Source organism: Gopherus flavomarginatus, chromosome 7 (assembly GCF_025201925.1).
Source record: "Gopherus flavomarginatus isolate rGopFla2 chromosome 7, rGopFla2.mat.asm, whole genome shotgun sequence".
In the NCBI taxonomy this organism is placed as follows: domain Eukaryota; kingdom Metazoa; phylum Chordata; order Testudines; family Testudinidae; genus Gopherus; species Gopherus flavomarginatus.
Window position 1 is genome coordinate 15,043,207 of NC_066623.1, and position 27,328 is coordinate 15,070,534.

Consider the following 27,328-nt stretch of genomic DNA (forward strand, 5'->3'; position numbering starts at 1 on the left):
ATCCTTTCTGAAAATTAGACTCCTTTAAGGTGTCTCATGTTGGGCGGCCAAAAGTACCTCCCACCTCCCAGGGGTATCTGTATCAACCATTGTGCTGCACCCAGCTGTCACCAAACTCCAACTTATCTGGTCTGTGGTCACATGTCTCAGAGTACATTGTAGGTCTGATAGGATGGGGCAGGGAGGGGGAAAATTAAATTGAGGCCAAATAGGGAGGCAGCTAGAGGCCTTACAGAAACCATATCGAAGGGGGAGCAAGGTTCCTTATCCTGACTTCTATGAAGTCAGTTGTAATTTTGCCCATCCCTAGAAGAGAGGAGGTGATTCCATTTTTTTCTTTTTTACTGTCCGTAAACTATGTTTCTGGGTAATGAGCCGTCGCTGTCTAATTAATATACCGTGCCTAGAAGTGCCCTATATCCGGGCCAGGCAGAAAAACAAGTGTGTGCGAATTAGACCAAAGAATTTGAAATCACTGCATTTTCAAAATAAACTTGTTACTAAACAGCTAATTTAAATAATCTTTTGATCTGAATGATTTGTGAAATGTAAGAAGCCATCACTGTCTAATACACTATGTACCCGATATTCAGACCCAGGCAGAAAAAGAAGTATGGAAGAATACACCAAAGAATGTTGAAATCCAATCACTTTCAAAGTGAACTTGTTACTAATCAGCTAATTTAAGTCATCTTTTGATCTGAATGATTGTGAAATGATATTAAAAAATACGGAATGTTACATGTTGCTCTTTCTTTTGTAGTGGAATCTGGTATGTGAGGATGACTGGAAAACCCCCCTGACTACCTCCTTGTTTTTTGTGGGGGTGCTTATTGGATCCTTTATATCAGGACAGCTCTCAGACAGGTAAAGTACTGCAGAAGGTTAGCCTTGTTGCTTCTAGAATTTTACAGCTTGACCTTACCCTTTAAAAAGATGAGCGTAAGCTTTTCTTTCTGAGCATGTTTCCAGACTGATCTGTGCTCACCCGAAATGAGGGTGCTAAGTCATATACAGTGAGATTTTAAAAGGGGCCTAAGTCCCAAGGGGACTTTCATTGGGAACTGGGCACCTACTCCATTAGCTTCTTTGAAATTCCCAGCTCTGTTCTTCTGTTTGTTCAGTAGGCATCTTTAGAATTAACATCAATGATGCACTTCAGACTAGGAACTAATCTCTGCAAAGTGCGCATGTATTTGCCTTGTACTCAGATGTGGTGGTATCTGACCATTCGACAAAGGGTCAGTTGATGTTTCTTTATCCATGCTCTTCAAGTAGTTTCATCAAGAATAAAACATCTAACATCATAATGGAAGACCCAGTCTAGGAACAGTGAGATGGCTTGAACTCAATTCACCATTTTTGTCAGTGAACTGAAGAGGGTTTGGTGGAGACAAACTGAGCAGATCCAAAATGAAGGATGGAGCCAGCCCTAAATTACTGTAAATCATAACATGATCCAGCAGGAGCAGATATATTTTTCATAGATCCATTCTTCAGATTAAAGACTAGAAGGGACCATTAGATAATCTGGCCTGACCTCCTGTATATCACCGGCCATTGAAAACCATCCATTTAATCCTGTATTAAACCTAAAAGCTTGTTTGGTTAATGTCTTTCTTCCAGAAAGGCATCCAGTCTTGATTTGAAGACATCGAGAAGATATGGAGAATCCACAGCTTTCTTTGTTAGCTTGTTCCGGTGGTTAATCAGCCTCACTGTTAAAAAAATATGTGCCTAATTTTCTAATTTGAATTGGTCTGGCTTCAGCTTCCAGCCGTCAATACTTGTTATGCCTTTTTCTGCTAAAGAGCCCTTTAGGACCTTTCTCGCCATGAAGGTACGTAGACACTATAATCACGTCACTCCTCTCAACTCTCTTCCCAGAGAGCTGCCATGCTGTGTTTGAGGATGAGCTCTCACTCCGTAGAAAGTGCCTTATGCAGCTGGCATAAGATATGATAGGAGTTTGTCTGTCAGAGGCTATATGTCTTCTTGTTGCGAAGGTGTCCTTAATTGAAAGTATGGGTGTGAAAGATGAGTGTCTAGTACCTATTAACCAGATTGCTCTGGACTCATGGGGCTTGTTAGCTGTGGTTGGTAGTCCGCCTAGGAGAAGAGACTCCAATTTCAAACTAAGAACTTCTGGCCTGGACAACCGGTTTGTAAAATTTGTGCCAATCACACATGCTCTTTGGATCTTTGTCTTCGGAGAGTATATCAGTACAATACTAGGGCATCCCCTGGAAGCAACATGTGACCATTCTCCTGAAAGCTGTGGAAAATAGGAAAAGGCTACCACATTCTGGGTGCATGTGGCTAAAGAAGTGAGCCCAGGACCTACGTTTGGCTTTCTTGAATGTGGGAGCAATGACTGGGAAATCAAGAGAAGTAGCCAAAATGCTGAAGAGAAGGGGAATGCACATTATCTGCATACAAGAGTAAAAATGGAAGGGGTTGAAATCCATTGATGATGGTGGTGGGTTACAAGATATTGTATTATGACTCTGTAGCAAGGGGGAATGGAATAGGTATGATTGTAGCAGTAATATTAAAGGATAGGGTAATGGACATCCAAAGTAAGAGTGACTGGGTGATGAAAGAACAGCGCTGAGCAGAGAACAAATATTGAATGTTATATGCAGATATGCACCACAGGTTGGTTGCACGATGGAGGAGGAGGAGTTCCAGATAATGCTGGTCCAAGTGATAAGTGAAGTACCACAAGTTGAGAACACATGAGAGAATGCAGTGAGGGCCACAGTGATTGTCCTGGAGAATGAGACTTTGGAACTAGAAATGAAGCTGGTGAAGATATCTCAGTGTTAGCCAGAGCCCACAGCTGGTTGTTGCCAGTACTTATTTTATAAAGAGGAAACATCACTTAATGACATACAAGTTCTTTGCCGACAGGTCCCAGGTAGATTACTTTGAGAAGAGGAAGAGACTAGAAAGTGATTCCAGGAGAGCAGATTGCAGAGCAACATACATTACATGTAGTGGATTTCTGTGGGGGGAGGCTTGTGGGGGACAAATGTTGAATTACAGAACAAAGGATCAAGTGGTGGAAACTCACAGATAGAGAAGTTAGTCTGAGATTTAAGGATGAGGTTCCATAGAGATTGGACAACAACCAAACCAACACAATGACACCAATGAGGTTTGGGGAGAAAAATATCCAAACATATTACTGAAGGTGCACAAACTGCCTCTGGCCAAATGAAAGGATGGAAATTTTATGGCAAGGAGATGTGGTGATCCAGCTATGTGCCAGAGGTAGTAAAGGAGGAGGAGGACCGATTTAAGCAAAAACAGAAAGTAAGAACTGTGGAAAGTTGAGGAATATAAACTGATGAACTAAATAGTGAAAAGAGTAGTTATGGAAGCTAAGGATCAGTCATTTAAAGCCTTATGAACAGAACTACTAATGAAGGAAAGTAAAAAAGGAATATATAGTTTAGGCAAAGAAGCACAGAGGACTTGGGAGCTGTGAAGTGTGTAAAAGATGGAAGACTGCGAAATCATTAGGAAGTGTCAGCAGTTTTATGAGAAACTGTCCAGTGAAGAGAATGCAAAGAAATCATTGAGCAACAACCTCTTAAGATAACATTAAAGATGATGAAACATGGCTAGGCGGTGGGACCAGACAGTGTAATAATTGAGGCATTTGAAGCATTAGGCCAGGAGGCGGTAGTGATGATGAGAAATTTTTTCAGCTCGTCCATAGTGGGAAAAATGACAAGTGAACTAAGAGTACATTGGTCCCTGTCTTCAAGGGTAAAGGGGTGATGTGCGAGAATGTAGTAAGTAACGACCCATCAAGTTAATGAGTCACACAATTAAATGGCTGGAAAGAATTATTGAGAAAAGTCTTCAAGAGGAGCTGGAGTATCAAGTAAGCAACAGCCAGTGCCAGGAAGGTCAACAATGGATAAAGTGTTTGCAGCCTGAATGTTGCAGAAGATTAGGGAAAAACACCAGGAGTTGCACTTTGTGTTTGTGGATTTGGAGAAGGCTAATGACGAGCTCCTAGAGAATTGATATGGGGGTGACTGTGATCACGCAATCTGCTGGTCTATCATGGACATGTATGAGTATAGCACAACCATAGTGAGAAGCAGCTGCAGTGAGTCATTCACTGTGAAGGGAGGTCTATATCAAGGATCAGCCTTAAGCCCATTTCTATTTGTGACTGTAATGGACACCTTGACGCAGGAGATTGGGCAACAGGGTCCATGGAGCATGCTTTTTGCCAGTGACGTTATGTTGTGCCTGAAGATAAATATGTACTGGAAAGGGACCTAGAACTAATGGAGGGCTGTATTAGAAGAAAATGGCTTACAAGTCAGCCAACAAAAAACAGAATACGTGTGATGCTTTGTCGAGAGGGACAATGAGAAGCCAGTAAAACTAGATGATGTGGTTAGATGTCTGGCTGCGTGTGTGTGTTCTCCCTGTGTGTTGCCCCAGCTCTGTGCAGACAGCCGGCAAAACAGACCTCAAGCGAACTGCCCAATGACCACAAGATCCGTTAAGGTAAGAAGGCGCCAGGCCACGTTTATTGTTGACAAAGCACGGTAATAGTACCTGGCAGACTCTACGAGGATACTAAGATGTGTATACTCATGACAATGAGGATGTAGCTCAGTGAATGGTAGAACTTTCCATTCCCCCCTTGGCTGGACAAAGATACTCCTTCTGAGATACATCTTTATACCCTGATACAAACAAGTTACGTGCAGCCTCTGACATAGTTAGTTACTGCTCCCTGGCGTGTCTAGTTATTTCCCATCACCTTGTACGTGTTGGTTCGATTAAAACATTTCTTTTATGAACTGTCATCCTGACCTTATCTTTTAGGAGGGATCAGCGTGTTCCTGTTATCCTTGGGGAATGTTTTTGTACCATCTTTGATATCAGGGTCTTCTGGTACCACTTGATATTGGGATGTGTTTGCGTGAGTACTCTGTGACTAGCACTTCTTTGAAATGTGTATTTCTGCAATATCAGCCCTGTTCTTGCCAGATTCTGCGAGCAGGTCCTGCCTCATACCAGGCATCTGATACAAGGGCTTATGTTTCAGGCTGTCTTCCTACTACAGATGAGATAGAGTTTAAAGTCTGTGCGGCAATTTAAATATCTCCATTCAGTGTTGAGCATTGATCAGAATGTTTGAAGCTGCATGAAAAGCAGTTGGTGTAAATGGAAGGAAGTAATGGGAATTCTCTGAGATAAGAATATGCCAAAGAAACTAAAAAGCAAAGTGTATAAGCTCATGATTGGGCCAGACATGAGGTATGGCCGGTGAGGAAGAGGGAACTACTACTTCATACTCTTTGAGTGGGTCGCTGTGTAGGATGAGAGCTGACAGGTTATGCAATGAAATGGTATGAGCCATGGTTCAGGTAGTCCCCATCAAAGAAAAGCTGAGAGAGAATTGACTTAGATGGCTGGGTCATGTGAGACAATGAGATATGGGATATGTTGGCCAGAGAGTACAAGAACCGGTAGTCATGGGGCAAAGTACCCAAGAAAGATCTAGAAAAGGGTGGTTCGAAACACTGAAGGAAGACATGAAAAACATTGGTGTCAGCTTGGAAGATGCTTGCCAATAATGCTTGGAGAAGAAGAACAGGAGACACTGGCTCTGCTTGATGGAACAAGGCAAAAGAGAAGAAGAAGAAACAGATTGAGCTCTAAGTCTCTCACTGCAAGGCATTTTCTCCAGCCCTTGAATAATTCTTGTGGCTCTTTTCTGTACCCTCACCAATTTTGCAACATTTTTCAAAATGTGGACCCCAGAATTGGACACTATTGTCTCAATTCAGGGTTAGCTGCACCTCTGACTCCTCCTCCTGTGGTCTCTCTCTGGACTTTATGCCTCGAGTCTTCCACCTCTCTGGGGTGGAATCCTGCGATTCACCCATTCTTAGACCAGGCTACTGCCTGTGTACCATTTGTGATTGCTCAGCAGGCCTGACTGGCTTCAAGCCCTGTGAGTCTTCTCTTCAGAAGCTGTGACCAGTGGGTCAAAACAGCCTTTTCAAAATAAAAGTATTGTGTAATCCAGACAGTAGGAACAAAGCATGACAAACGCAAAGGTGGGTAACACAATAATCTATACGCATAAATGACATTCCTAAAGCCTAGGTAAGCCTACCTTATCCAGACACCCCCAACTTTGGGAGTGAGGGGACAGTGTACATCCCTGGAGTCAGTCTCCTTCTCCTCTGTTCGTCAGAATTTGTCCTTGCATCCACCCCAAAGTTCTTTGTCTTCCCCTGTGCCTTAAATCTGGTTAAATTGGCTTATGTAGCCCACTAGGGGGTCAGGGATAGACTTCAAAGCAGCATTGTCCTTTAATTATCAGCAAATGCGGGGGTGGGGAGGGCATTTGGAAGTGTTTGTCCCCCATCCAGGCTACACGGAGCTTAAGCCATGCCTGACTTCACTCCTTATAATCATATAACAAACAACACAATAAAAGTCAACCAGAAGAACATAAAATATTATGGGCATCTTCCACATTCTTCATAGCACTATTCCAGTATTGGTCTCACCAGTGTCATACACAGTGGTAAAATCATCTCCTTACTCCTACTCACTATGCTCCTGTTTATGTATCCAAGCACCGTATTAGCCCTTTTTGCCACAGCGTTGCATTGAGAGCTCATGTTGAGTTGCTTGTCCACTATGACCCTTTTATGGAACATCCGCATGGATTTTATGTATCTGCTCAACTCTTGTACAAGGAATCAGCTTCTTGGGATGATGAATGTGAGTTTGTAAAACTTGATGGAAGTTTTAATCCTAAAACCTCAAATACTAAATTACATTTAATCCAAAAGTAATCCACTGACTCTTGCCTGAAGAGCAGAACTCGGTTAATGTTATATTTTAAAAAGGAGACATGATAATCACTAAAGCTTTCTGGCACCATTTGTGGAATGGGAAACCTTTTTTTTTAAAAAAAAAATCTACAGCATGTAAATTTGCTTTCAGATAAATTCAGTTCTGCCTTGCGGCTGTCAGGGCCCTGATAGGACTTTTTAGGAAAATTTTTGACAGTAAAGAGTTGTATGTTCTGAGTTTCACCTGTGCTGTTGCAGAAACTACTCTCCACATGACAGAATATTGTAGCCACCCTTTATAATAAAATCCCCTTAAACTCCACATACAGAGCAATGTGTCCTTATGGATGAGGCAAGTATTCTGTGGAAAAATAGTACAGTCTTTAATGACATGAGTCTATATCATAATCCATATGCACATCGGGGCTGAATTAAAGTTGGAGAGACAATCTTATTTCTCTCCTTTCTTAACTTTTGAGTGCTTGATTTTGTAACCTTAACACAGCATGTGGAGGGGTTATGTGTCTTTAAATCCAGAGGTAAGCTTGCAGTTATATTTCTATAAGAAAAAGGAATAGACACATAATATAGACAAGAAGTGGAGAAGGAGGATGAAAGATGGAGAGAGGATTGTATAGTTAAAGCATTGCTAGATTTCTACTACCTCGGTTTTATTGTTCCAGCAGAATAAGCTGCTATGAGACTCGCTCTCCTGCATGTTGATTCTGCATCTGCTGAAGTCACGGGCAAAGCTCCCATTGACTTGAATGCAATGCAAGATTAGGCCTCTGATTAATTGTATATTTATCACACTTATTTGCACTCTGACCACCTTAGATAGATAAATGTCTTGAGTAACTGCAGCTGTTGCATTGCTGTTCTCCAGATTGTGCACTCTTCTATTCTTTTGGGAGATGAACTATTTCTGCCAGTACCTGAAAATCAGAAATGTTCCTCACGAAGGACAATAATATTAAGCCTTCTTTATAGTGCCTGTTATTGAAGTTGTCCAACACATCCCATTTTAAGAAACCCTTTTTTCTGTTGCTTATAGTGTGACCAAACATATTAAGGGTTTGGGTTGAAATTTTCCATGCCAGGTGTCTGCCTCAGGCTAACTTTTCTTTACTAAAAAAACCAACCAACCAACCAAACAAAAAAACACTTCAGCCAGAACAGTTCTGTTGTTTCCAAGAATGAGACTAGGTCACGGAGCTGGGAGGTGAAAGTGGGAGTGGCATGGAGACTAGGGTCAAGGAGCTGGGGTGGGAGGAGATTGGAACTGGACACTGAGCCCGGAGGGGGAGTGTGGGACTAGGCTGAGAAGTCTAAGGAGTGGAGAGTGGGTCTCGGTAGACAATAGGGTGACCAGGTGTCTGGTTTTTTACCTGAAAATCTGGTCGAAAAGGGGACCTGACGGTATCCGGTTGGATCTACTGACCGGACACCCAAAGTCCAGTAACTGTGGATGTGGGAGGCACCGAGCCATTACCTGTGACAGCCACTACTCAGCCAGGGCCCCCTCTTATCTGCATTGGGTGGCTGCAACTCCCAGTGCTGGCTCCGCAGACAAGGCCCTCCCAACCCACGCAGGAGGTGGGGGAGGGAGGGAAGAGGGGAAAAGCAGTGAACAACAAAGAGAGTGGGAAAGAGGAGTGAAGGGGGTGGGGCCTTAGGAAGAGGTGGGGGAGGGGAGGTTCCAGCACTCCAGCTGGAGTGTTTGTTTTTTGTTTTTGTTTGTTTAAATATTACAAAGTTTGCAATCCTACAGTAGACAGGGAGAATGGAATTGGGGCAAGTAGCCAAGGGGGGGGGTAGAGGCAGATTGGCACAGGGACAGGCTGGAAATGATGTAATATTTGTGAAGCACTCAGATACTATAGGGAAGAAATTTAATAAATTTGTTTCATAGTTGCCTTTGAACAAGGCCTAGATCTGCAAACTGAACAGTGAGGAGAAAATAAAATATTGAATAGCTTCTCATTAAGTAAGAAGTATCCATCCAGTATGCTGATTGAGGAATGAGATCTGGAAAAAATAGTATGTGATGATGTAATTAAAGACTATCATAATGTATATGCACAGGGGGGCTGAATTGTATCTATGTCACAGAAATACTAACAACTCTTTAGGATATCTGCTCTTCTGAATTATTTTTGTTAATGTCTTGAGTTCCAGAGAACCTCAATTTTTAATGCTCCTAAAAATGATGGATTAATAGAGCACTGCCAGTGTTGATAAGCTATGTGACTTTGAGTGGGATGTACGTGTAGGTCTGTATCGCCTAGCCATGCACCTTGAAATTATTTTTATTCTGTATTTTTTTAAATATAACTTCCCTCTCTTTGTTTTTGCAAAAGGTTTGGCAGAAAGAATATTCTCTTTGCAACCATGGCAGTGCAGACTGGATTCAGTTTTGTGCAGATCTTCTCTACCAGCTGGGAGATGTTCACAGTGCTGTTTTTTATAGTTGGCATGGGACAGATCTCGAACTACGTGGTGGCCTTCATTCTGGGTATGAACATGTCTGTTACATTAAATGCTTGCCGAGTGTGCTAGTGAATGACTTAGATTTTAATTCCAAGCAGATCGTTGAAAAGAGACTGTCACATTCTCCACCATGCATAATCCACTAGGATATTTTCTTAAAAATGTTAAGGAATCTCTGTAAACAAGCATGAACTATATGCTGAATGTACATTTTACTGCCTTAGACAAAAAGAGTAGTTTAGAAGACTTTTAAATAACATTGAAAAAAGTTTCTTTATGCCAAACCGTAAACTACAGTGCTCAGTATGTTTATAAATTGAGGTGGAAAAGAAGGAATTCCCACTTCCCCCTTTTTTTTTCCAAGTACCTGCGTTAGGACCCAATTCAGCAAATCACTTAGATATATGCCTATGTCCCATTGATTTCAGTGAGACTTCAGCATATGCTCAAAGTGAAACGTATGAGTAACTGCTTAGCTAGGTCAGGGACTTAACAAACTTCCATATGTGGAGTGCTACTCAAATGGTGAATTCAGAGAAGTTGCCAATAATTCAAGTGCAATAATGTTCTGCAGATAAAGGAATTTGAAAGTTTATTATAGTTAAGTACCTTTCACTAATTTTGTCAACTTCTCTCGATCTGGCTTGTGTGGAGTGCTGTGAACACAGTAGTTCATGCTTTGCTCATGGAAAAACATACTCTGGCACAGTCAGGTCTGAACCCCTCGCCCTGCATTTTCCTCTCTCTCTAGGGAAAGAAACAGAGCTGTGGAAATAGTTCAAGGCCTGTTATCCAAAGGAACAGCTCTTAGAAAAGCCGCGTCAACTCCCTCCCCACTCCACCCACCCACTTGCAGCAATCTTCTTTACAGCCCGTATTTCAGTCCCATGCCAAAGTTGTACCTGGTGTAAATCCATTGGCTTCAGTGAAATTACACCTTCTTATGCCAGTGCTGGATTCCATTGATCATATTGCTTTAATAACTACAGTCCTGCAAATTAAAATGACCCTTCCATATGGCAAAACAAGGTAAAGGCTGACTAAGTGACCTTTCGCCAAAGGTTAAGCTATTGAAAGGACTGTAGATTTGCATGTATTCTTGACAGTCAAGTCAATGCTGAATTTTCCTAAGTTACATTTATCATGATTGCAGTTCGCCCTAAATTTCATATGTTGGAGGAAACAAATTGCTCTTGGCTGCAACTTTGTGTACAGTGAGCCAAATGAATCCCTAGTGTAAACTTCTCTGATGTCAACAGTGTATGTTACACCCAAGATCAGTTTGATCCAATGTCTCAGCAAATGAGCTTTTTTGTGCACTACAAGGTTTTTGAAGGGGTTTTCTAAAGCCTAAATTTTAAAACCATGTGGGTGCCTAGAAGATATGGATAGAAGGATTTGAGACTCTTCCTGTAGCTGTAATTTAAAAAAATTGGAAAGAAATTAAGATAAACCATCTTGTTTAGGTACATTCTGTGAATGATTTTAATATTACAATCTTGGCTGTTTTTTCCATTTGACTGCTTTATTTTTCAATGAGATCATATTAAATGTGTATAGTTCACTCACTGTGCCACCACAGGTTTTGGTTTTAAGCAGATGTTGATCAGACAGTTAAAACATTTAATAATTTTTCATTTTTAATCTCATTTGGTTTACAAACTTATTTTTCCTAAAACCAGAAGCGTTGTAACCATATTATAGGCATGTTACATGCCGGATTTTTCTTTTTCAATTAAGGATAGTTTACACCCAAGTTGTAATCCCCTGCAAACTGGATGGAAGCTGGAAAGGAAAATGCTGATACAGTATGACCACGAATATTTCAAAAGAATGGACTTTTTTCACATTGCATTTACTACAAAGTATGATTTCCAAATGAGATGATTTTCATAATATTCATTCCAGTGATAGCCAATTAATTTCATCATCCATTTATCATTGTTTTATTTAGTGTTATGGACAACTCATATGCTATTGCATATATAATCAGTGCATGTTAAATAGATTTAAGTGGTAGAATAATAGAAATATAAGATTTAATAAGAGGCCATGCTATAAATAATCCTTAAACGCCCAAGAAAGCATGAATTTTTCTTTCAGCATATAGCTAATATGTCTCTGATAACAGGGTTACATCTGAATAATTACATTAGTTATACTGTGGCTTTAAATACATACCACCTCATAGGAAAATGGCATCTGTAACGGACAGTCCCTCAATAGGATACTATGGTTGGGAGTATCTTGTAAAATGCTGATAACACAGGGAAAATGTACCCATTTCTATTCACTTGAGTCTGCGCTACTAGAACACCTGCCGTCCTTCCAAACGAATCTTAGTGGAGAGATTAAGGGTGGATTTATTTTGTAGAAGTGCTTCCAGATGTGAAGGCTCACATTCAAGGGTTCAATCCACTAGAGAACAGTGTGATAGATACCTTAGACTTACATGGCATCCTCTCTAAGGGCTTGTTCTTCTTCGAGTGATTGCTCACATCCATTCCAGTTAGGTGTGCGCGCCGCGCGTGCACGTTCGTCGGAAACTTTTTACCCTAGCAACTCCAGTGGGCCGGCAGGTCGCCCCCTGGAGTGGCGCCGCCATGGCGCTCAATATATATCCCTGCCGGCCCACCCGCTCCTCAGTTCCTTCTTACCGCCGTGTCGGTCGTTGGAACTGTGGAGCGCGGCATAGCTGTCCTCCACGTCCCTAGCTCTCCTTGTTATCTCTCGTTATCTCTCGTATTGTTATAGTTGTTAGTTAGATTGTTAAGTATAGATAGTAGTAATTAAGTGTAAATAAGTTGTAAATAGTTGTTCGCCGGGGGCTTTAGCCCTTCCCGGCACCCGGCACCGGGCTCATGCCTGGTTCGCCGGGCTTCAAGCAGTGTGCGGCCTGCAAGAAGCCTATGCCTACCAGCGACCCCCACGACGCGTGCCTGAAGTGCCTGGGGGAATCGCACAGATCGGACAAGTGCCGCATCTGCAAGGCTTTTAAGCCAAGGACAAAAAAGGAGAGAGATCAAAGACTCCGGACTCTCCTTATGGAGGCGGCACTTGACCCGGCGGCTTCGCAGGCCGTGATCTCGGCGCCGGCACCGGATCGCACCGGCACCGAAAAGACTCCCCGGCACCGACCTTCTCCGGCACCGGGGGCAGAACCAAGACCGTCGAAGTCTGCTACTCCGGCAAGGCAGACCCGACTGGAGCGCCCGGCCTCAACATCGGCCGCGGCGCCGCCGGCACCGTCGACTCCGGGCCCGGCGGGTCCATCGAGTCCGGTGCCGCCAAGCTCCCCCATGAGATCTGGGGTTGAGATATTGGTCCCATCCACGCTGGAGACCTTCGCCTCGGCACGGGACCTCATTGCCTTGACTGAGCCTACTCAGCTGCCACCCCCGGTACCTCCGGTGCGGGTCGCGTCTAGAGGCAAGCCCATGATGTCGGCACCGTCTCGGGACTCGCGCTCGCGGTCCAGGTCCCGACGTCACGGCAGGTCGAGATCTCATCGCTGCTCGCAGTCCCGGCACCGCTCTCCTCGGCGGTACCGGTCGCACTCGCGGCACTGGTCGACCTCAAGGCGGTCGCGGTCGGACTCCAGCCGCCGATACCGGCACCGTGACTCGAGGAGCCAGTCTCGCCGTCACTCGCCGCACCGGTCGACCTCCCGGCACCGAGCTGGTGGCAGGTCCCGGTCCCGGTCGACCTCCCGGCACCGAGCTGGTGGCAGGTCCCGGTCCCGATCCCGGCACCGAAGCGGCGGCCGGTACCGGTCCAGATCCCGGCACCGAGACAGAACCCGGTCCCGGTCCCGATCCCGGCACCGTTATGACTCCCGGCACCGATCCCCGGCACCGAGAAGATCTTCGGTGCCGACCCGCGCAGACCCTTACCAGCCAGGGTCGGCCCCGCCGTGGCCTTCTAGACAGCCGTCGGTCTCCTCACAAACGGACAGTGGGTATGCGCTGGGCACCGACCGGCAGGCGGCGCTCTTTCACGACCCGCCGCAACACGACCAAGGCCCGCAGCAGTGGGGGTTTTGGACACCCTGGGCATACCATCAAGCCCAGGGGCCCCAACAGCTTCCTGCTAGGCCTGCGACGGCAGAGCACAGGGTGCTGGAAGCCTCGTTGTCTCGCCCCCCTCCCTCCCCGGATGGGGAGGAAGGGTCCAAGCAGCAAGACTCCACTCTGGCTCCTGAGACAGAGGCGAGGGCCGAGGGAGACCCCCCATTAGACACTCTCTTGCCGGGGGTCTCCTCATCCTCCTCCCCTGATGAAGCGGTGGCTGGTACCTCCTCCAGTAGCCCCCCCCCCCCCGCTGGATCTCAGGGCGCACCAAGACCTCCTCAGGCGAGTAGCTCAGAATCTGAGCCTACAAGCCGAGGAGGTCTCGGAAATAGAGGATCCGATTGTTACCATCCTCTCATCGGATGCTCCCACCAGGGTCGCCCTACCCTTCATAAGGACCATCCAGGCCAACGCCAATACCATCTGGCAGTCACCGGCCTCCATCCCCCCTACAGCGAGGGGCTTCGAGAGGAAGTACATGGCCCCCTCTAAAGGCTATGAGTACCTCCATATACACCCGACACCGTGTTCCCTGGTGGTACAATCGGTGAATGACAGAGAGCGTCATGGGCAGGAAGCTCCAGCCCCCAAATCCAGGGAGGGCAGGCGAATGGACCTCCTCGGACGTAAAGTATACTCGGCTGGGGCGCTGCAGCTCAGGGTTTCGAACCAGCAAGCCCTGCTCAGCAGGTACGCTTTCAACTCCTGGGTGGCAGCAGACAAATTTAAAGAGCTGCTGCCGCAAGACGCCCGCCAGGAATTTGCAGCCATCTTAGATGAGGGCAAGAAGGTTGCACGCACATCTTTGCAAGCTTCTTTGGATGCCGCAGACTCGGCTGCCCGCACCCTCGCGTCGGGGGTAACGATGCGCCGCATCTCCTGGCTGCAGGTCTCTGGCCTTCCTCCGGAGCTCCAACATACCATCCAGGACCTCCCATTCGAAGGCCAGGGCCTGTTTTCCGAAAAGACAGACCCCAGACTTAAGAGTCTGAAGGACAATCGGGTCATTATGCGCTCCCTCGGGATGCACACACCGGGAACGCAACGCAGACCCTTCCGGCCACAGCAACAACAGCAGCGCAGGCCATATTCCCAGTTCCGCCAACGGCAGGACCTTAATAGGCGCCGTGGCAGGAATGGAAGGCGCAGGCATTCGGGGAACCAAGGGGGGCAGAACCAAGGCTCCTCTAAGCCCCCGCCTGGACCCAAGCCTTCATTTTGAAGGTGCGCCCGAGGGCGCAGTAACAGTTTCCCCCACGGATCCTTCCCCCCCGTTTTCCAACCGCCTTTCGTTTTTCCTCCCGGCGTGGACCCAAATAACATCGGACCGCTGGGTCTTACGCACGGTGCAGACGGGATACCGCCTGCAGTTTGTATCATTTCCTCCCTCCCGCCCCCCTTCCTCGTCCCTCTTCAGGGACCCCTCTCACGAGCAATTCCTTCGGCAGGAGGTACAGACGCTCCTCAGCAAAGGAGCTATAGAGGCGGTTCCGGAAAACGAGAAAGGCAAGGGGTTTTATTCCCGTTACTTTCTGATCCCCAAGGCCAAGGGAGGCCTCAGGCCTATCCTCGACTTGCGAGAGCTCAACAAGTACCTGGTGAAGTTGAAGTTCCGCATGGTATCCCTGGGGACCATTATCCCATCCCTGGATCCGGGAGACTGGTACGCCGCCCTCAACATGCAGGACGCGTATTTTCACATTGCCATTTGGCCACACCACAGACGTTTCCTTCGTTTCGTGGTGGGCCCCCTTCATTACCAGTTTGCAGTCCTCCCATTTGGCCTTTCTACGGCCCCGAGGGTATTTACGAAATGCATGGCAGTTGTTGTGGCACATCTTCGACGCAGTCGTATCCACGTGTTCCCTTACCTAGACGATTGGTTAATTCGGGGCACGTCGGAACGGCAAGTTTGCAGCCATGTCCGCGTGATCACCGGCCTGTTTGCTACTTTGGGCCTCTTGCTAAACATGGACAAGTCCACCCTGATCCCCACGCAGAGGGTGGAGTTCATCGGGGCCGTCCTGGACGCCACTGTGGCCAGGGCTCTGCTGCCGTTGCAGAGGTTCCAGGCATTGTCGGCGATCGTTCAACGACTGCGGGCAGCCCCCTTGACATCAGTGCGGACATGTCTAGCCCTGTTAGGTCACATGGCGGCTTGCACCTTTGTGACCGGTTATGCTCGGCTCCGCATGAGGCCCCTCCAGTTGTGGCTCATCGATCATTACTGGCCGGCAAGACAGCCGCTAGACATGCTGGTCACGATCCCCCAAGGGGTGTTAGATTCCCTCGACTGGTGGCTAGACCAGTCCGTGCTATGTGCGGGGCTCCCTTTCCACCCACCTCAGCCCTCAGTGTCCCTGACAACGGATGCCTCAGATTTAGGCTGAGGGGCCCACCTGGGAACCCTGAGAACGCAGGGCCTGTGGTCCCCGAAGGAGGTGGGGTTGCACATCAACATGCGGGAGTTGAGAGCGGTCCGCCTTGCTTGTCAAACGTTCTGCCATCAGCTTCAAGGTCGTTGTGTCGCGGTGTTTACCGACAACACGACGACCATGTACTATATCAACAAGCAAGGCGGCACCAGATCCTCTCCCCTGTGTCACGAGGCGATGCGACTCTGGGACTTTTGTGTAGCCCACTCCATTCACCTCACGGCTTCCTTCCTCCCCGGAGTACGGAACACGCTGGCGGATCGCTTGAGCAGATCCTTCCTGTCGCACAAGTGGTCCCTTCGCCCGGACGTCGCCCTCTCCATCTTCCAGAGGTGGGGTTATCCCCGTGTGGACCTCTTCGCGTCCGGGGGGAACAAGAAGTGCCAGGCGTTCTGCTCCTTTCAGGGCAGGGAGCCCGGGTCGATAGCGGATGCCTTCCTTATTCCGTGGTCGACCCACTTGTACTACGCGTTTCCCCCGTTCCCACTGGTCCACAAGGTCCTTCTGAAGGTGCGCAGGGACAGGGCTCGCGTGATCATGGTAGCCCCGGCGTGGCCCAGGCAACATTGGTACCCCATGCTGCTGGACCTGGCCATAGCCGACCCAGTTCCCCTGCCCCTTCACCCGGACCTGATTACCCAGGAGCACGGGACCCTCTGTCACCCGGACCTGCAGTCGCTGCACCTAGTGGCGTGGTTCCTGCGTGGCTGACCGGCTCTGAGCTGCGCTGCTCCACACCGGTGAGGGAGGTACTTTTGGGCAGCAGGAAGCCTTCCACGAGAGCGACATATTCGGCCAAGTGGAAGCGTTTCTCCTGTTGGTGCGTGGAGAGAAATCTCCGCCCTATGGAAGTTTCGGTGGCCAATATCTTAGACTACGTTTGGTCCCTCAAACAACAGGGTCTGGCGATATCATCGCTGCGAGTCCACCTGGCAGCTATCTCCACCTTTCACCCGGGTGCGGATGGTCGCTCTGTTTTTTCTCACCCGACGGTGTCTAGATTCCTTAAGGGACTGGAACGTTTATACCCTAACGTCCGACTCCCTGCTCCAACCTGGGATCTTAACTTGGTGTTGTCTCGGCTCATGGGACCCCCCTTTGAGCCGTTAGCTACTTGCTCCCTGCTTTACCTCTCTTGGAAGACTGCCTTTTTAGTAGCTATCACCTCAGCTAGGCGGGTGTCGGAACTCCGGGCTCTTGTGGTAGACCCCCCGTATACAGTCTTCCACAAAGATAAGGTGCAGCTGAGGCCACACCCTGCCTTTCTCCCCAAGGTAGTCTCGTCCTTCCACATCAGCCAAGAGATATTCCTTCCGGTTTTTTTCCCGAAACCTCACTCCTCAGGCAGGGAGCAGCAGCTCCACTCGCTTGATGTCCGTAGGGCTCTCGCGTTCTACGTGGAGAGGACCAAGCCCTTCCGCAAATCCCCCCAGCTTTTCGTGGCGGTAGCGGACCGCATGAAGGGGCTTCCTATCTCCTCCCAGAGGCTATCCTCTTGGGTAACGTCCTGTATCAGGACCTGCTATGACTTGGCCCACGTCCCTACGGGCCGTGTGACTGCGCATTCTACCAGGACGCAGGCGTCGTCGCTGGCTTTCCTCGCCCGTGTGCCCATCCAGGAAATCTGTCGGGCAGCGACCTGGTCATCGGTCCACACCTTTGCTTCCCACTACGCCCTGGTCCAGCAGTCAAGAGAGGATGCGGCCTTCGGATCTGCAGTGCTCCATGCCGCGACTTCTCACTCCGACCCCACCGCCTAGGTATGGCTTGGGATTCACCTAACTGGAATGGATGTGAGCAATCACTCGAAGAAGAAAAGACGGTTACTCACCTTTGTAACTGTTGTTCTTCGAGATGTGTTGCTCACATCCATTCCACACCCGCCCTCCTTCCCCACTGTCGGAGTAGCCGGCAAGAAGGAACTGAGGAGCGGGTGGGCCGGCAGGGATATATATTGAGCGCCATGGCAGCGCCACTCCAGGGGGCGACCTGCCGGCCCACTGGAGTTGCTAGGGTAAAAAGTTTCCGACGAACGTGCACGCGCGGCGCGCACACCTAACTGGAATGGATGTGAGCAACACATCTCGAAGAACAACAGTTACAAAGGTGAGTAACCGTCTTTTCCATAGCCTACCAAAGTCAGTGGGCCTGAATTTAACTGATTGTGGAAAGTTATCTCCTAGGGACACTTTATTGAATATTCTCAAGCAAGCTCACTTGACTTAACCAAAAACGTAGTTGTTAAGGGACACGTGGAAGTAAAATATCTTGCTACTGTGCTGTCAACATTTTCATTATCAAGAGGGGAGGAGACAAGTGAACTGTGTCCCATAGCAGAGCTTTCCCCTCGCCATTTGGCTAGCTAGCAAGTGGTTTGTTCCAGAGGCCAGTTACTTTTTTTTTTTTATAAAATCTCATTCACTTCTGTCAGGCACTTTCTCTCAACAGCACAGTGTGGCCTTAAACAAAACCTATTTTGTGTCTCAAGTATCCATTTCTAAGGCATCTGTGTAGCACTGCTCATAAAAGACGATCTTAAATTGTGAGATTGGCCTCCTAGTAGAAGTACAAGGTGTGACGCTTCCTGAAGGTACCTGGGATTGTGAGGCAGCTTGCTGCCACTTGCCCTTAGCATGAGGAAGTCTCGTCTGTGCCTACCATGGGTCAGCTCCCCAATTCCAGTGGCCGTGGGCAACACAAGCACTCTCCTCTTGGCCTGGCAGGCCCCATGTTACTCTGCGGGTTAGCAATAGGCCCTCCGAGTATCTCCCTGGCATATCCAGCCCCTGGTCCACTCGGTATTGAGAGATTTGCTGCATCCAAAGAAATAGTGCAACCCAGTTTATCAGTCCCCCCTCAGATCGCTGCTCTTCTTTACACACACCTCTTAGATATGTTTATAGTGAGATTAAGTACAAGTTTGTTTGAGAAACATTAGAGATTCAAAAAGTAGGAAATAGAAGTATTGGAAAGAAATGGTTACATATAAAAGAAAATAGTCACACACTCTAGAGCCTAGACTCAATTAACAAAATACTCTCAAGTCTTGTAGAATATTGCTCACCCAAAATCCTTGCAGTGCTTTACAGCCAGGCTTGGCTGTGACCCTCCTTTCATGAGACAAGTACGCTGTCAGCTTGCCTCCCAGGTGAAGGATTATATATGTTTCTTTGTCCCAAGATATATTTGTCCCATCCTTTTGCCTTTATTTATAAACAGGACACCCACTGCTGTGTGTTTCATCTTATAGAGTTCCTTTCTTGTAGATTTTGCAATCTCTCATTTTACAACTGGTGAAGTATGCTTCATGTTGTACACCTATTTGCATACAATATACCATACTCATATAGTTAAATGGGGAAATAGGTGTCTGTTACCTCCTGCCTGAAAGGAACCTTCCAAGGTATGTCACCTTTTGGTGGCCTGTCTTAAATCAAAGACCTTAAGAACATAATTTTCAATATAGATACATGCCTCCTTAAATACTATCCGTACATATATTTCACAATGATTATGTCAGCTATGGCTCTCTGCAGAGACCATATGTGCCACTCTTCAGTGAACTGTTACGTATATGTCCAACTCCCTATAAAACCCATGCCTGCCCCTTCTGCCCTCTGCCAATTTGCACCAAGAGGTCCCTGGATCGCACAGGGAAAAATAAGTTGTGGGGAAGATCTTATTTCCTCTGCCTCATCTCCCTTCTTGGATCTACCTTCAACTCCTCAGAAGCAGAAGAATTCTTTAGTACTTGCTAATATGTATAGGTGGATTGTCCAGCTTTTCCTGAATCCAATGGCGAAATAATTCAGGTGAAATAGAAAAAAATATACAGGCTCTCATTCTTATAATTTGACTTGAATGGTTTGTTTTTTTGAGAGGAATGCTGTTGAGTGTAGGTTTCTGCCTCTCTCAAGGAAAGTTTGCCTGATGGGAGGCTTGAATGGGTTTTCCATTGTTTGGGAAAGAACAGAGTACAATATCTGAGAAATCCAAACTGAAGCCAAATTTTGGTCCAATTGTTGCTGTTAGCAGAATTTCCATTCTTAAATGAGATCAGGATTTGGTTCTACATGCTTAACTTAGGTTAATGTATTTGATCAAACCTTGTACTAATGATTTGACAAAAGCTTAGCTGAGGTTTTAGTGCTGTGTATTAACAAAGCAAATAGGTCTATCAGATGAGTTATTGTACTTCTAGCAGAGTATCAGGATAAGTTAAGTATTTAGGATGACCGGGCAGTTAAATGATGGATTTTTGAAAGCATTGGGCAGTGTTTTTACCCCACATTGTATTAGGCTACATAGTTATAGCATGTAACTGGCAATCATTTGGATTCCCTCTGCTTTATCACATGTAGGTTAGAGCAATGTGCTGTACTGGCATGTGAGAATGTGCTGTCTCATGAATGATAAGAGAAAGGGAAAATGTAAGGGAAATACTCACCATCTAGAAAGGAGGAAATGTAACAAGCAAGACTCGGCTGTCATATAACTATTCCAGAGCGGCAAGCCATCTAGCAGAAAAATATGGTGGGAAAAACGTTATGAAAGGGTGATCCAACAGTGAAGAGTTCTAGTCATGGCCAGGCAGTTGTAACAGGGGTGCTTTTAGGAACCCTTATTTTGAGGGTTGAAAAACAAACCAGGCCTTCTTGGTCGAAACCTGGTGTTTGAAATAGGGATGTCTTTTAAAAAAAAGTTTCTGTGTTAAACTGAGATGCCATTTTGACACTAACATCATGATAATTTCAGTTAAAGCCACATAATGACAGCTAATCCTATTCTTTTCCACCCCTGTGAAACACTAATGGGGAAACATTCCTTTCAAATGTTCCAAAAACGCAGTGTAAAATCAGCACTATGCAAGAGGGCATGGCAGTGTCTTAGCATGGCTAATGGGTTTCACAACCATCAGCAGCACGGTGCTGATAAGTAGGTCGGGCCATCAGCAGAGATACAGTTTATCCCCATCCAAGCCCTGGTTGTTATCAGTCTTTTTCAGATGAGATTGTTTGAAGTTGGAGGGGCTGTGCCAGGCCTTTGATCTGAGTTTATGGATCATTACTGAGCTGTACAGCACTGACAGGTTTCTGAGCTAGTAAAGCTGCTATTAACAAGATTGTCTTTTGTTCAGTGGACTAAGTCAATGCCATTTGCTGAAACTGAAAATCCTTTTAGAAAAATCTTTTGGGTCTCTTTTTAACCTACAATATTGTGGATTAATTTGGAGACATGGTGATTAACAGGAGCTGTATTTGTTCTCTAGTTATAACTATTCCTACACAAATCCCATCTAATATGCTTTGTGAGTTTAGGTGCTGATTAGGTAACCTTTAATGGTTTTTAACTGTATAAGCTCTCAGCGTGTAAGCTGGGTAATTAGCTTCCAAACTCAGTGTACCTGTTTATGTTCTCCTCAGCATTTCATGAAGGTTAACCAGTACAAGAGAGCAACCCAGTTCTGGGAAGATAATTAGAATGTTAGGTCTTGTTTTACTGTTTAATCCATCCTGTTTCTAAACTCTCTCTCTGTGCATGTGCATTTGTGTTTGAAGTTAGCTGTCTGTTGTTAGGAGACATGGTTGCGTCTCCTAAAATAGTTTTAGATTGATGTTCTTTTAGCTGCACATAGTGTTTTGTACTGCTTAAAAATTATCCATTTTACTGTCTCTACTGAATCCTGGTTGGATTCACTTCCACCGCAACAGATGATGATCAGTGTGTGAGAAGTGATTCAAGTGACTTGGGTGATGAAAGTGCACTAGGTGTCCATGTGAACCATGGGAATGTTGCTACATTTCTTATAGCATGTTGAAGGTTTCTTTTAATACTGTAAAGATGACCTGCCTCTGTTGCAAGGCAGATTCAATAGCTTCAAGAAGCAACTATATTAAATGACTGTGATGTTGAGTTGGAGCCTCATTAAATATTATGCATTTTCCAGCTCCTTAAGAAATCACTAGTTTCTCAAGAAAATCTGTTTATGAAAAATTAATATGGACTTCTCCTATTAAGATTTATTTACAGGCTTACTACCTTTGAAGCTTTCATCCCAGGATGATTGGCGAGGGAGGGGCTGCATCAGATAGGACTATAGAGCAAAAGGTTTCCTATTGTTTTGTGTTCAGCAGAGACCTTGCTATAAGTTGAGCTTCTAGAGAGGAAAGCTTATGCTCAAATAAATTTGTTAGTTTCTGAGCTGCCACAAGTACTCCTGTTCTGTTTTTTAGAGAGGAAGAGTGACCCACGGATGTGTAAGGTAGCCATTTGAAGTTCAAGACCCTACAACCTAGCCACATTGACTAAATAGCATAGGGCCATAGGGCACAGGGCCATAGGCGTGAGCAGAACATTTCATTAGGATGTGCACCCAGGGAATTTTATTTATTTATTTTTTTTAAAGGCCAACATTTATTGAATACTCAATCATAAAGGACATTATTTTTATTCATCAAACAAACTAAAGAAACTAAAACTTAACTAAACTTAATTTTTTTTAAATTAACAACTCAACTTTACTTACATTAAAACGCAAAGCCACTTTTTTTTTTTGAGACATTAAGGTGTGCCTGGGCACATCTGGCACACCCCGTACGCACACCTATGCTAAATAGTCGTATTGTTTTGTAAAGTGTGCCCCTTTCCAAGAATCTCTCCTTTCATTTGCCATTTAAAATCAAATTGTATGACTAGAAATCAACCATTAAATATTAACTTTCCTGCTCATAACTTAGACACTATCAAGGAATAGCTGAAAAAACAGCTGGTTCTTGCATTTCGCAGGACTGCTTTTTGCATTCGTGGGAGTAGTTTCTTTTTGAACCTTTGTTTAATTTCTGAAGAGATGTCTTTCAGCCGTCTCCCTGGAGAGGCTTTTCTACAAGAACTTTTTCTTTCCTTCCTTAGCTTCAGGCATCTAAACCCAGGGTTGTGAGTTCAATCCTTAGGGGGGCCACTTAGGGATCTGGGGCAAAATCAGCACTTGGTCCTGCTGGTGAAGGCAGGGGGCTGGACTCAATGACCTTTCAGGGTCCCTTCCAGTTCTATGAGATAGGTATATCTCCATATATAAAAAAAATTAACTTTCCATGGTTACCAGATTTTTTGTGGTCAAGATATGTGACTAAAAATACACTACATTTGTACAGGTGCTTTGGTAATGTCCTGAAATTGCTCTCCTTTGGCAGGAAAGGAATATAAATGTACCCAAGAGACTTAATCTTATGTTAGATCTTCCTTTTGAATTGTCACAAATCCTAAAGTTCTAGGCATTTTTAACAAAATATTTAAACTCCATATTTCATTGTTTTTTTTAAACACCAAACTTCTCGTAAAGACACAAAACAAACAACAACCAGGGGAGAATATTATAACTTTGCTCTTTTTGAAAAACAAAAACATGAAAGGTGGGGGTGGAGGAGATACTTTTTGAAGTTGCTTAATGGGAAATTATTCATAAGCCGCTTGCTCAGGTTAGTCAGTCTCATAAATAAATGCAGCTCATAAATAGATCTTGTGCATTTCTACCACAGTAGCTTTTAGGCAATATTACAATGCACTTTTATGAACTGTATAACTCATATCTATCCCCCTACACTTCCTTACACCTTTGTATCTGTCTGCTTGATGTCATTAATTGAGTCCACATCATATTCAGTGAGTAAAGGAGTCTAATTCCCCTAATGGATAGGAAATTTCCGTAGTCCGGGAATTGAGGACCATGTGAGAGATGGGGTAGAATTGTTAGGTACAGACTTTCTTAAGAGAAGGCTAGGCATTTTATTGAAAAAAGAACTAGGTAACTGAAGGTTTACACTGTTCCTCTCTCTACAGACTAAGTATCACATTGGCACAACGTGTGTGCTGAATGAGCCAGCTGTCAAAAATTTGCTTTGATTTAGGGATGCATGGTTATTTGAACTGTAACTCTATTACAATATTATCTTATTACTGCAATCCTTCTCTTCCAAAACAAAATTATAGATTGATCCAACCTCAGTACACACTTGCAGTCATTTACCTGGGTGAATCAGTGTCCGTTTGTCCATTTAATTTCAATCCATAGACCTGCTTCTCTTCAGGAGCTTTCAAAACTGGATTATATGATAACTCTTAAATTGGAAGATCATTAAACAGGGAAACAGATTCACTCCTAGTAGGACACTCAGTGAAGGTTCCCGAAAGCTGATGTTTGTTATAAGTGTTCTATGTTAAGCTCCAAAGCAGACACAATCTATCCTAGACAAGGCATTGTGAAAAACAAATAAAAACAATAAAATTCTGCCCATATTCCTGGCTAAATTTAATTTTATTTTTTGCTACTTATTATATTAATTGTATAGGCCCTTAACAGTACTGCTAATCACTGAACTAGTCTGAACTGCGAGGGTATTTCTCCCCTCTTTTCCTTATGCAATATCTCAGTTGTATTTTATCTTGGATAACCACTTCCATCATCTTGTGGAGTGCTTCAAAGTGATGAAGAGTATGACATTCCATCACTGCATCTTCATGACTCACCAGTGTTATTGATGCAATGTGTCAGCACAGTCCTGGTGCAGTGATGGGGTGTTGCAACACATCCCCCTTTCTAACCCCATACAAAATTTGCCTTTGGAGCTGCTGGGGTTTTCTTCTTTTCTGCCATTTCCTTCTTTCCATTACTTTACAAGGACAGAGATAGGTATGCTCTATTTGAGTTTATTTGCACAGTTCTTACTGAGCTGCTGCAGGTGGCCAGATGTAAATGCTTTTACTCTACATTGAAAGTCACTGCTGAAGTTAGAATCATAGAAGATTAAGGTTGGAAGGGACCTCAGAAGGTCATCTAGTCTAACCCCCTGCTCAAAGCAGGACCAATCCCCAGACAGATTTTTACCCCAGTACCCTAAATGGCCCCCTCAAGGATTGAACTCACAACCCTGGGTTTAGCAGATCAATGCTCAAACCACTGAGCTATCCCTCCCCCAAACAGCTTTGTGAGTAGTTTATCACCTGACCAGGGACTTGAACCCTGGCCCCTCAGATTAAGAGTCTGATGCTCTACCAGATGAGCTGGCTAGTTGCTAGAGGGATGTTATGTGATCACAGATTGGCGGGAAAGTGATCTGCATGTTGGCAATAGGAGGTGATGTGTCCACATGACAATCTGTTTATTGAATCATGGACCATGGTATAAGAAAGTTGAGACTCTCCTGTCTTGAGAAAGGATGCAAAGATTATGAATAAGTTGGAAATGATTAATAATAGTGACCCAGGAACTGGAACTAAATCTAGTGTTATATTAATATTATTATGAATATATATATATATATATATAAGAAACAATGTCAGGTTAAAAACTTCCAGGGTATTTTACTAATAGCACATTAGGTATTGAAACTGAAAGTGTTGAAAACATTTTTAATTGTTCATCATTTTATGCTGTCTATACTTTTTGCACATCAGTGGGCCTGGGGGATGAAAACACTAACTAGTTAGTGCATAAGAACCTGAAATTTAAACAAACATAATATTCTTGTCTGGGCTGCAAAAGCAACCAGGGAATATTTAAATCTAAAAAATGCTGTTTTCTGGGTTGCTTGTTTTAATTTAATGGAAATAACTTCTTGCAAGCCATAAATTACCTTAGTCTGGGCCAGTCCAGTGGCTCTGAGGAGGTGGCTTTGCTTAGTGTATCTGGCCCATTGCAGCCTTTAAACTAGTCAAAGTGACTAACTGAGGATTCCCCTATAGAATCCCTGGGTGCCATGTAGCCAGCATAGGGGATGTGCTGGAGTGAGTGTGGCTGAAACGTGCTGTGCTCAGGTGATCCTCCGATGCTACAAATCCTCCTGGGGCTTTTCAGGCTATTGTAATTTAGATCAGTCCTGAGGCTGCTCTGATTTGTGCTGAGGGTGCCCTGGAGATCAGGGAGAGAGAATAAAAGTGGCGTAAAGTCATCTTCATTCCCCTTTTGGGTCCTACGCCAAATGTAACTCGGCCAGACTTGAGAGCTAGGATCTGTGTGTGTCCCCATATAACTGCTTACAGGGGCTGGACAGTGAGGTAACTAAATTTACTAGCATAATATTTAGGTAAGTCAAAATCAGTAAGGATTGTAAGCAACTCCAGAGGATCCAATAATATGTAATAACCAGGCAACACCATGGAAGACTGATTTCAGTGCAAGCAAGGGCAAAGTGTTCAGCCCAGTATGTCGTAACCTAAGCCATATGTACCTGCGCTCAGATTCCAGAGCAGTTATAGCTTCTGTAGGGAACACTGAGACACCCTCAAACTGAACAGGTTAAAGAATCTTTCTCCATCATGATATCAACAAGGCGAATCTACCATTGTGGTGTTTCAGAGAAAATTACTGATACTATGCCATTATGTGTAGGTGGTGTATCCTCCTCAAGAACAGTGCATTCAGTCTAATTCAGGTAATTTTAAGAACCTAGGAAAACTCAGTTTGAGAAGGGTCATGGAAATGATCAGAGACTTATAGGGACTTCCAAACAAGGCAAGACTGAAAGACTAGGAATACTTATTTTGGAGAAGTATGGTAGGAAATATAGGCAAAGACTTTCAGAGATGAGTATCTGAAGTTAGGGTCCCAAGCACTTATTTAGACAGACAAAGAAGTGGCACTCGGCAAATTCCATTGAAGTTAATGTGAACTATTAGGTGTTTGGCATTTTAAAAACCATGCCAGTGAAGGCCTCAAATGTCCCCTTTCCGGGGATACGAGGGCACTCAAAACTGATTGTAATAGAAGACGGCTTTATGCAGTTGGTGAACCTGTGGAACATGCCACTGCAGGGAAGAACTGAAGCAAAGGGTTTAGCAAGATTTTCGAAATCTGTTGTATGTTCCTGTGAATAACATCATCTGCGGTTTTGTGGCTGAAATGTAAATTCTTGGAGTGAGCGAGATATTAACGGCCCTCATCTTCAGGTACTATTGTAGAGGACTAGGGGCAGTGGCTCTGTGCCTTCCTCCGAAGCATCTGCCATTGACCACTGTTGGATACAGGGCACTGGTCATGTGGCCCCATCAGCTAATATGGCAGGTTTTTAATCTTGATCTATTTGGAGTGAGCCATGTTTCAGTATAAACTTCCTTTATGTTCTGTTCCCAAATTACTGAAAAACTGCTGGGAGAGATGAACAAGAAGGATTGATTAAAAGGATCCTGTCAGCTGTTTTTTTCTCTTAACTCCCCAGTCTTTGCAATGGTAGAAACTAAGTCTCCTCCTACTTTTGTTCTGTCCGTTGAGCAAGTATTGATGCTAGCAATGCAGAAATTCAGAGGGTTGGTGAAACAAAGCTCTAAAAAAAGTGGCCTATTTATTTTGTTGTCTTTGCAATATCATAGATGTTATGAGGAATATGTCTAGTGTTGAAAATAGCTGTATATTACTTGAAATCTGCTTTTGCAGAACCAGCAGAGGGCACTGAAAAAGGTGGTTCCCACACAGATGGTGGCTGGCTTTTCA

General features: G+C 45.0%; 1 protein-coding gene across 5 annotated transcripts in view; it reads left to right on the forward strand.

The window, feature by feature from the left end:
* SLC22A4 (solute carrier family 22 member 4) overlaps positions 1-27,328 on the forward strand; it is a 96,134-nt gene that overhangs the window by 13,338 nt on the left and 55,468 nt on the right. For 4 of the 5 annotated variants that reach the window (XM_050962700.1, XM_050962699.1, XM_050962701.1 and 1 more), the window contains exons 2-3: positions 764-867; positions 9,212-9,366. In XM_050962700.1, coding sequence (XP_050818657.1) covers positions 764-867; positions 9,212-9,366 — 259 coding nt within the window. The remainder of the gene's footprint in view (positions 1-763; positions 868-9,211; positions 9,367-27,328) is intronic. The other variant, XM_050962702.1, reaches the window with a different exon arrangement.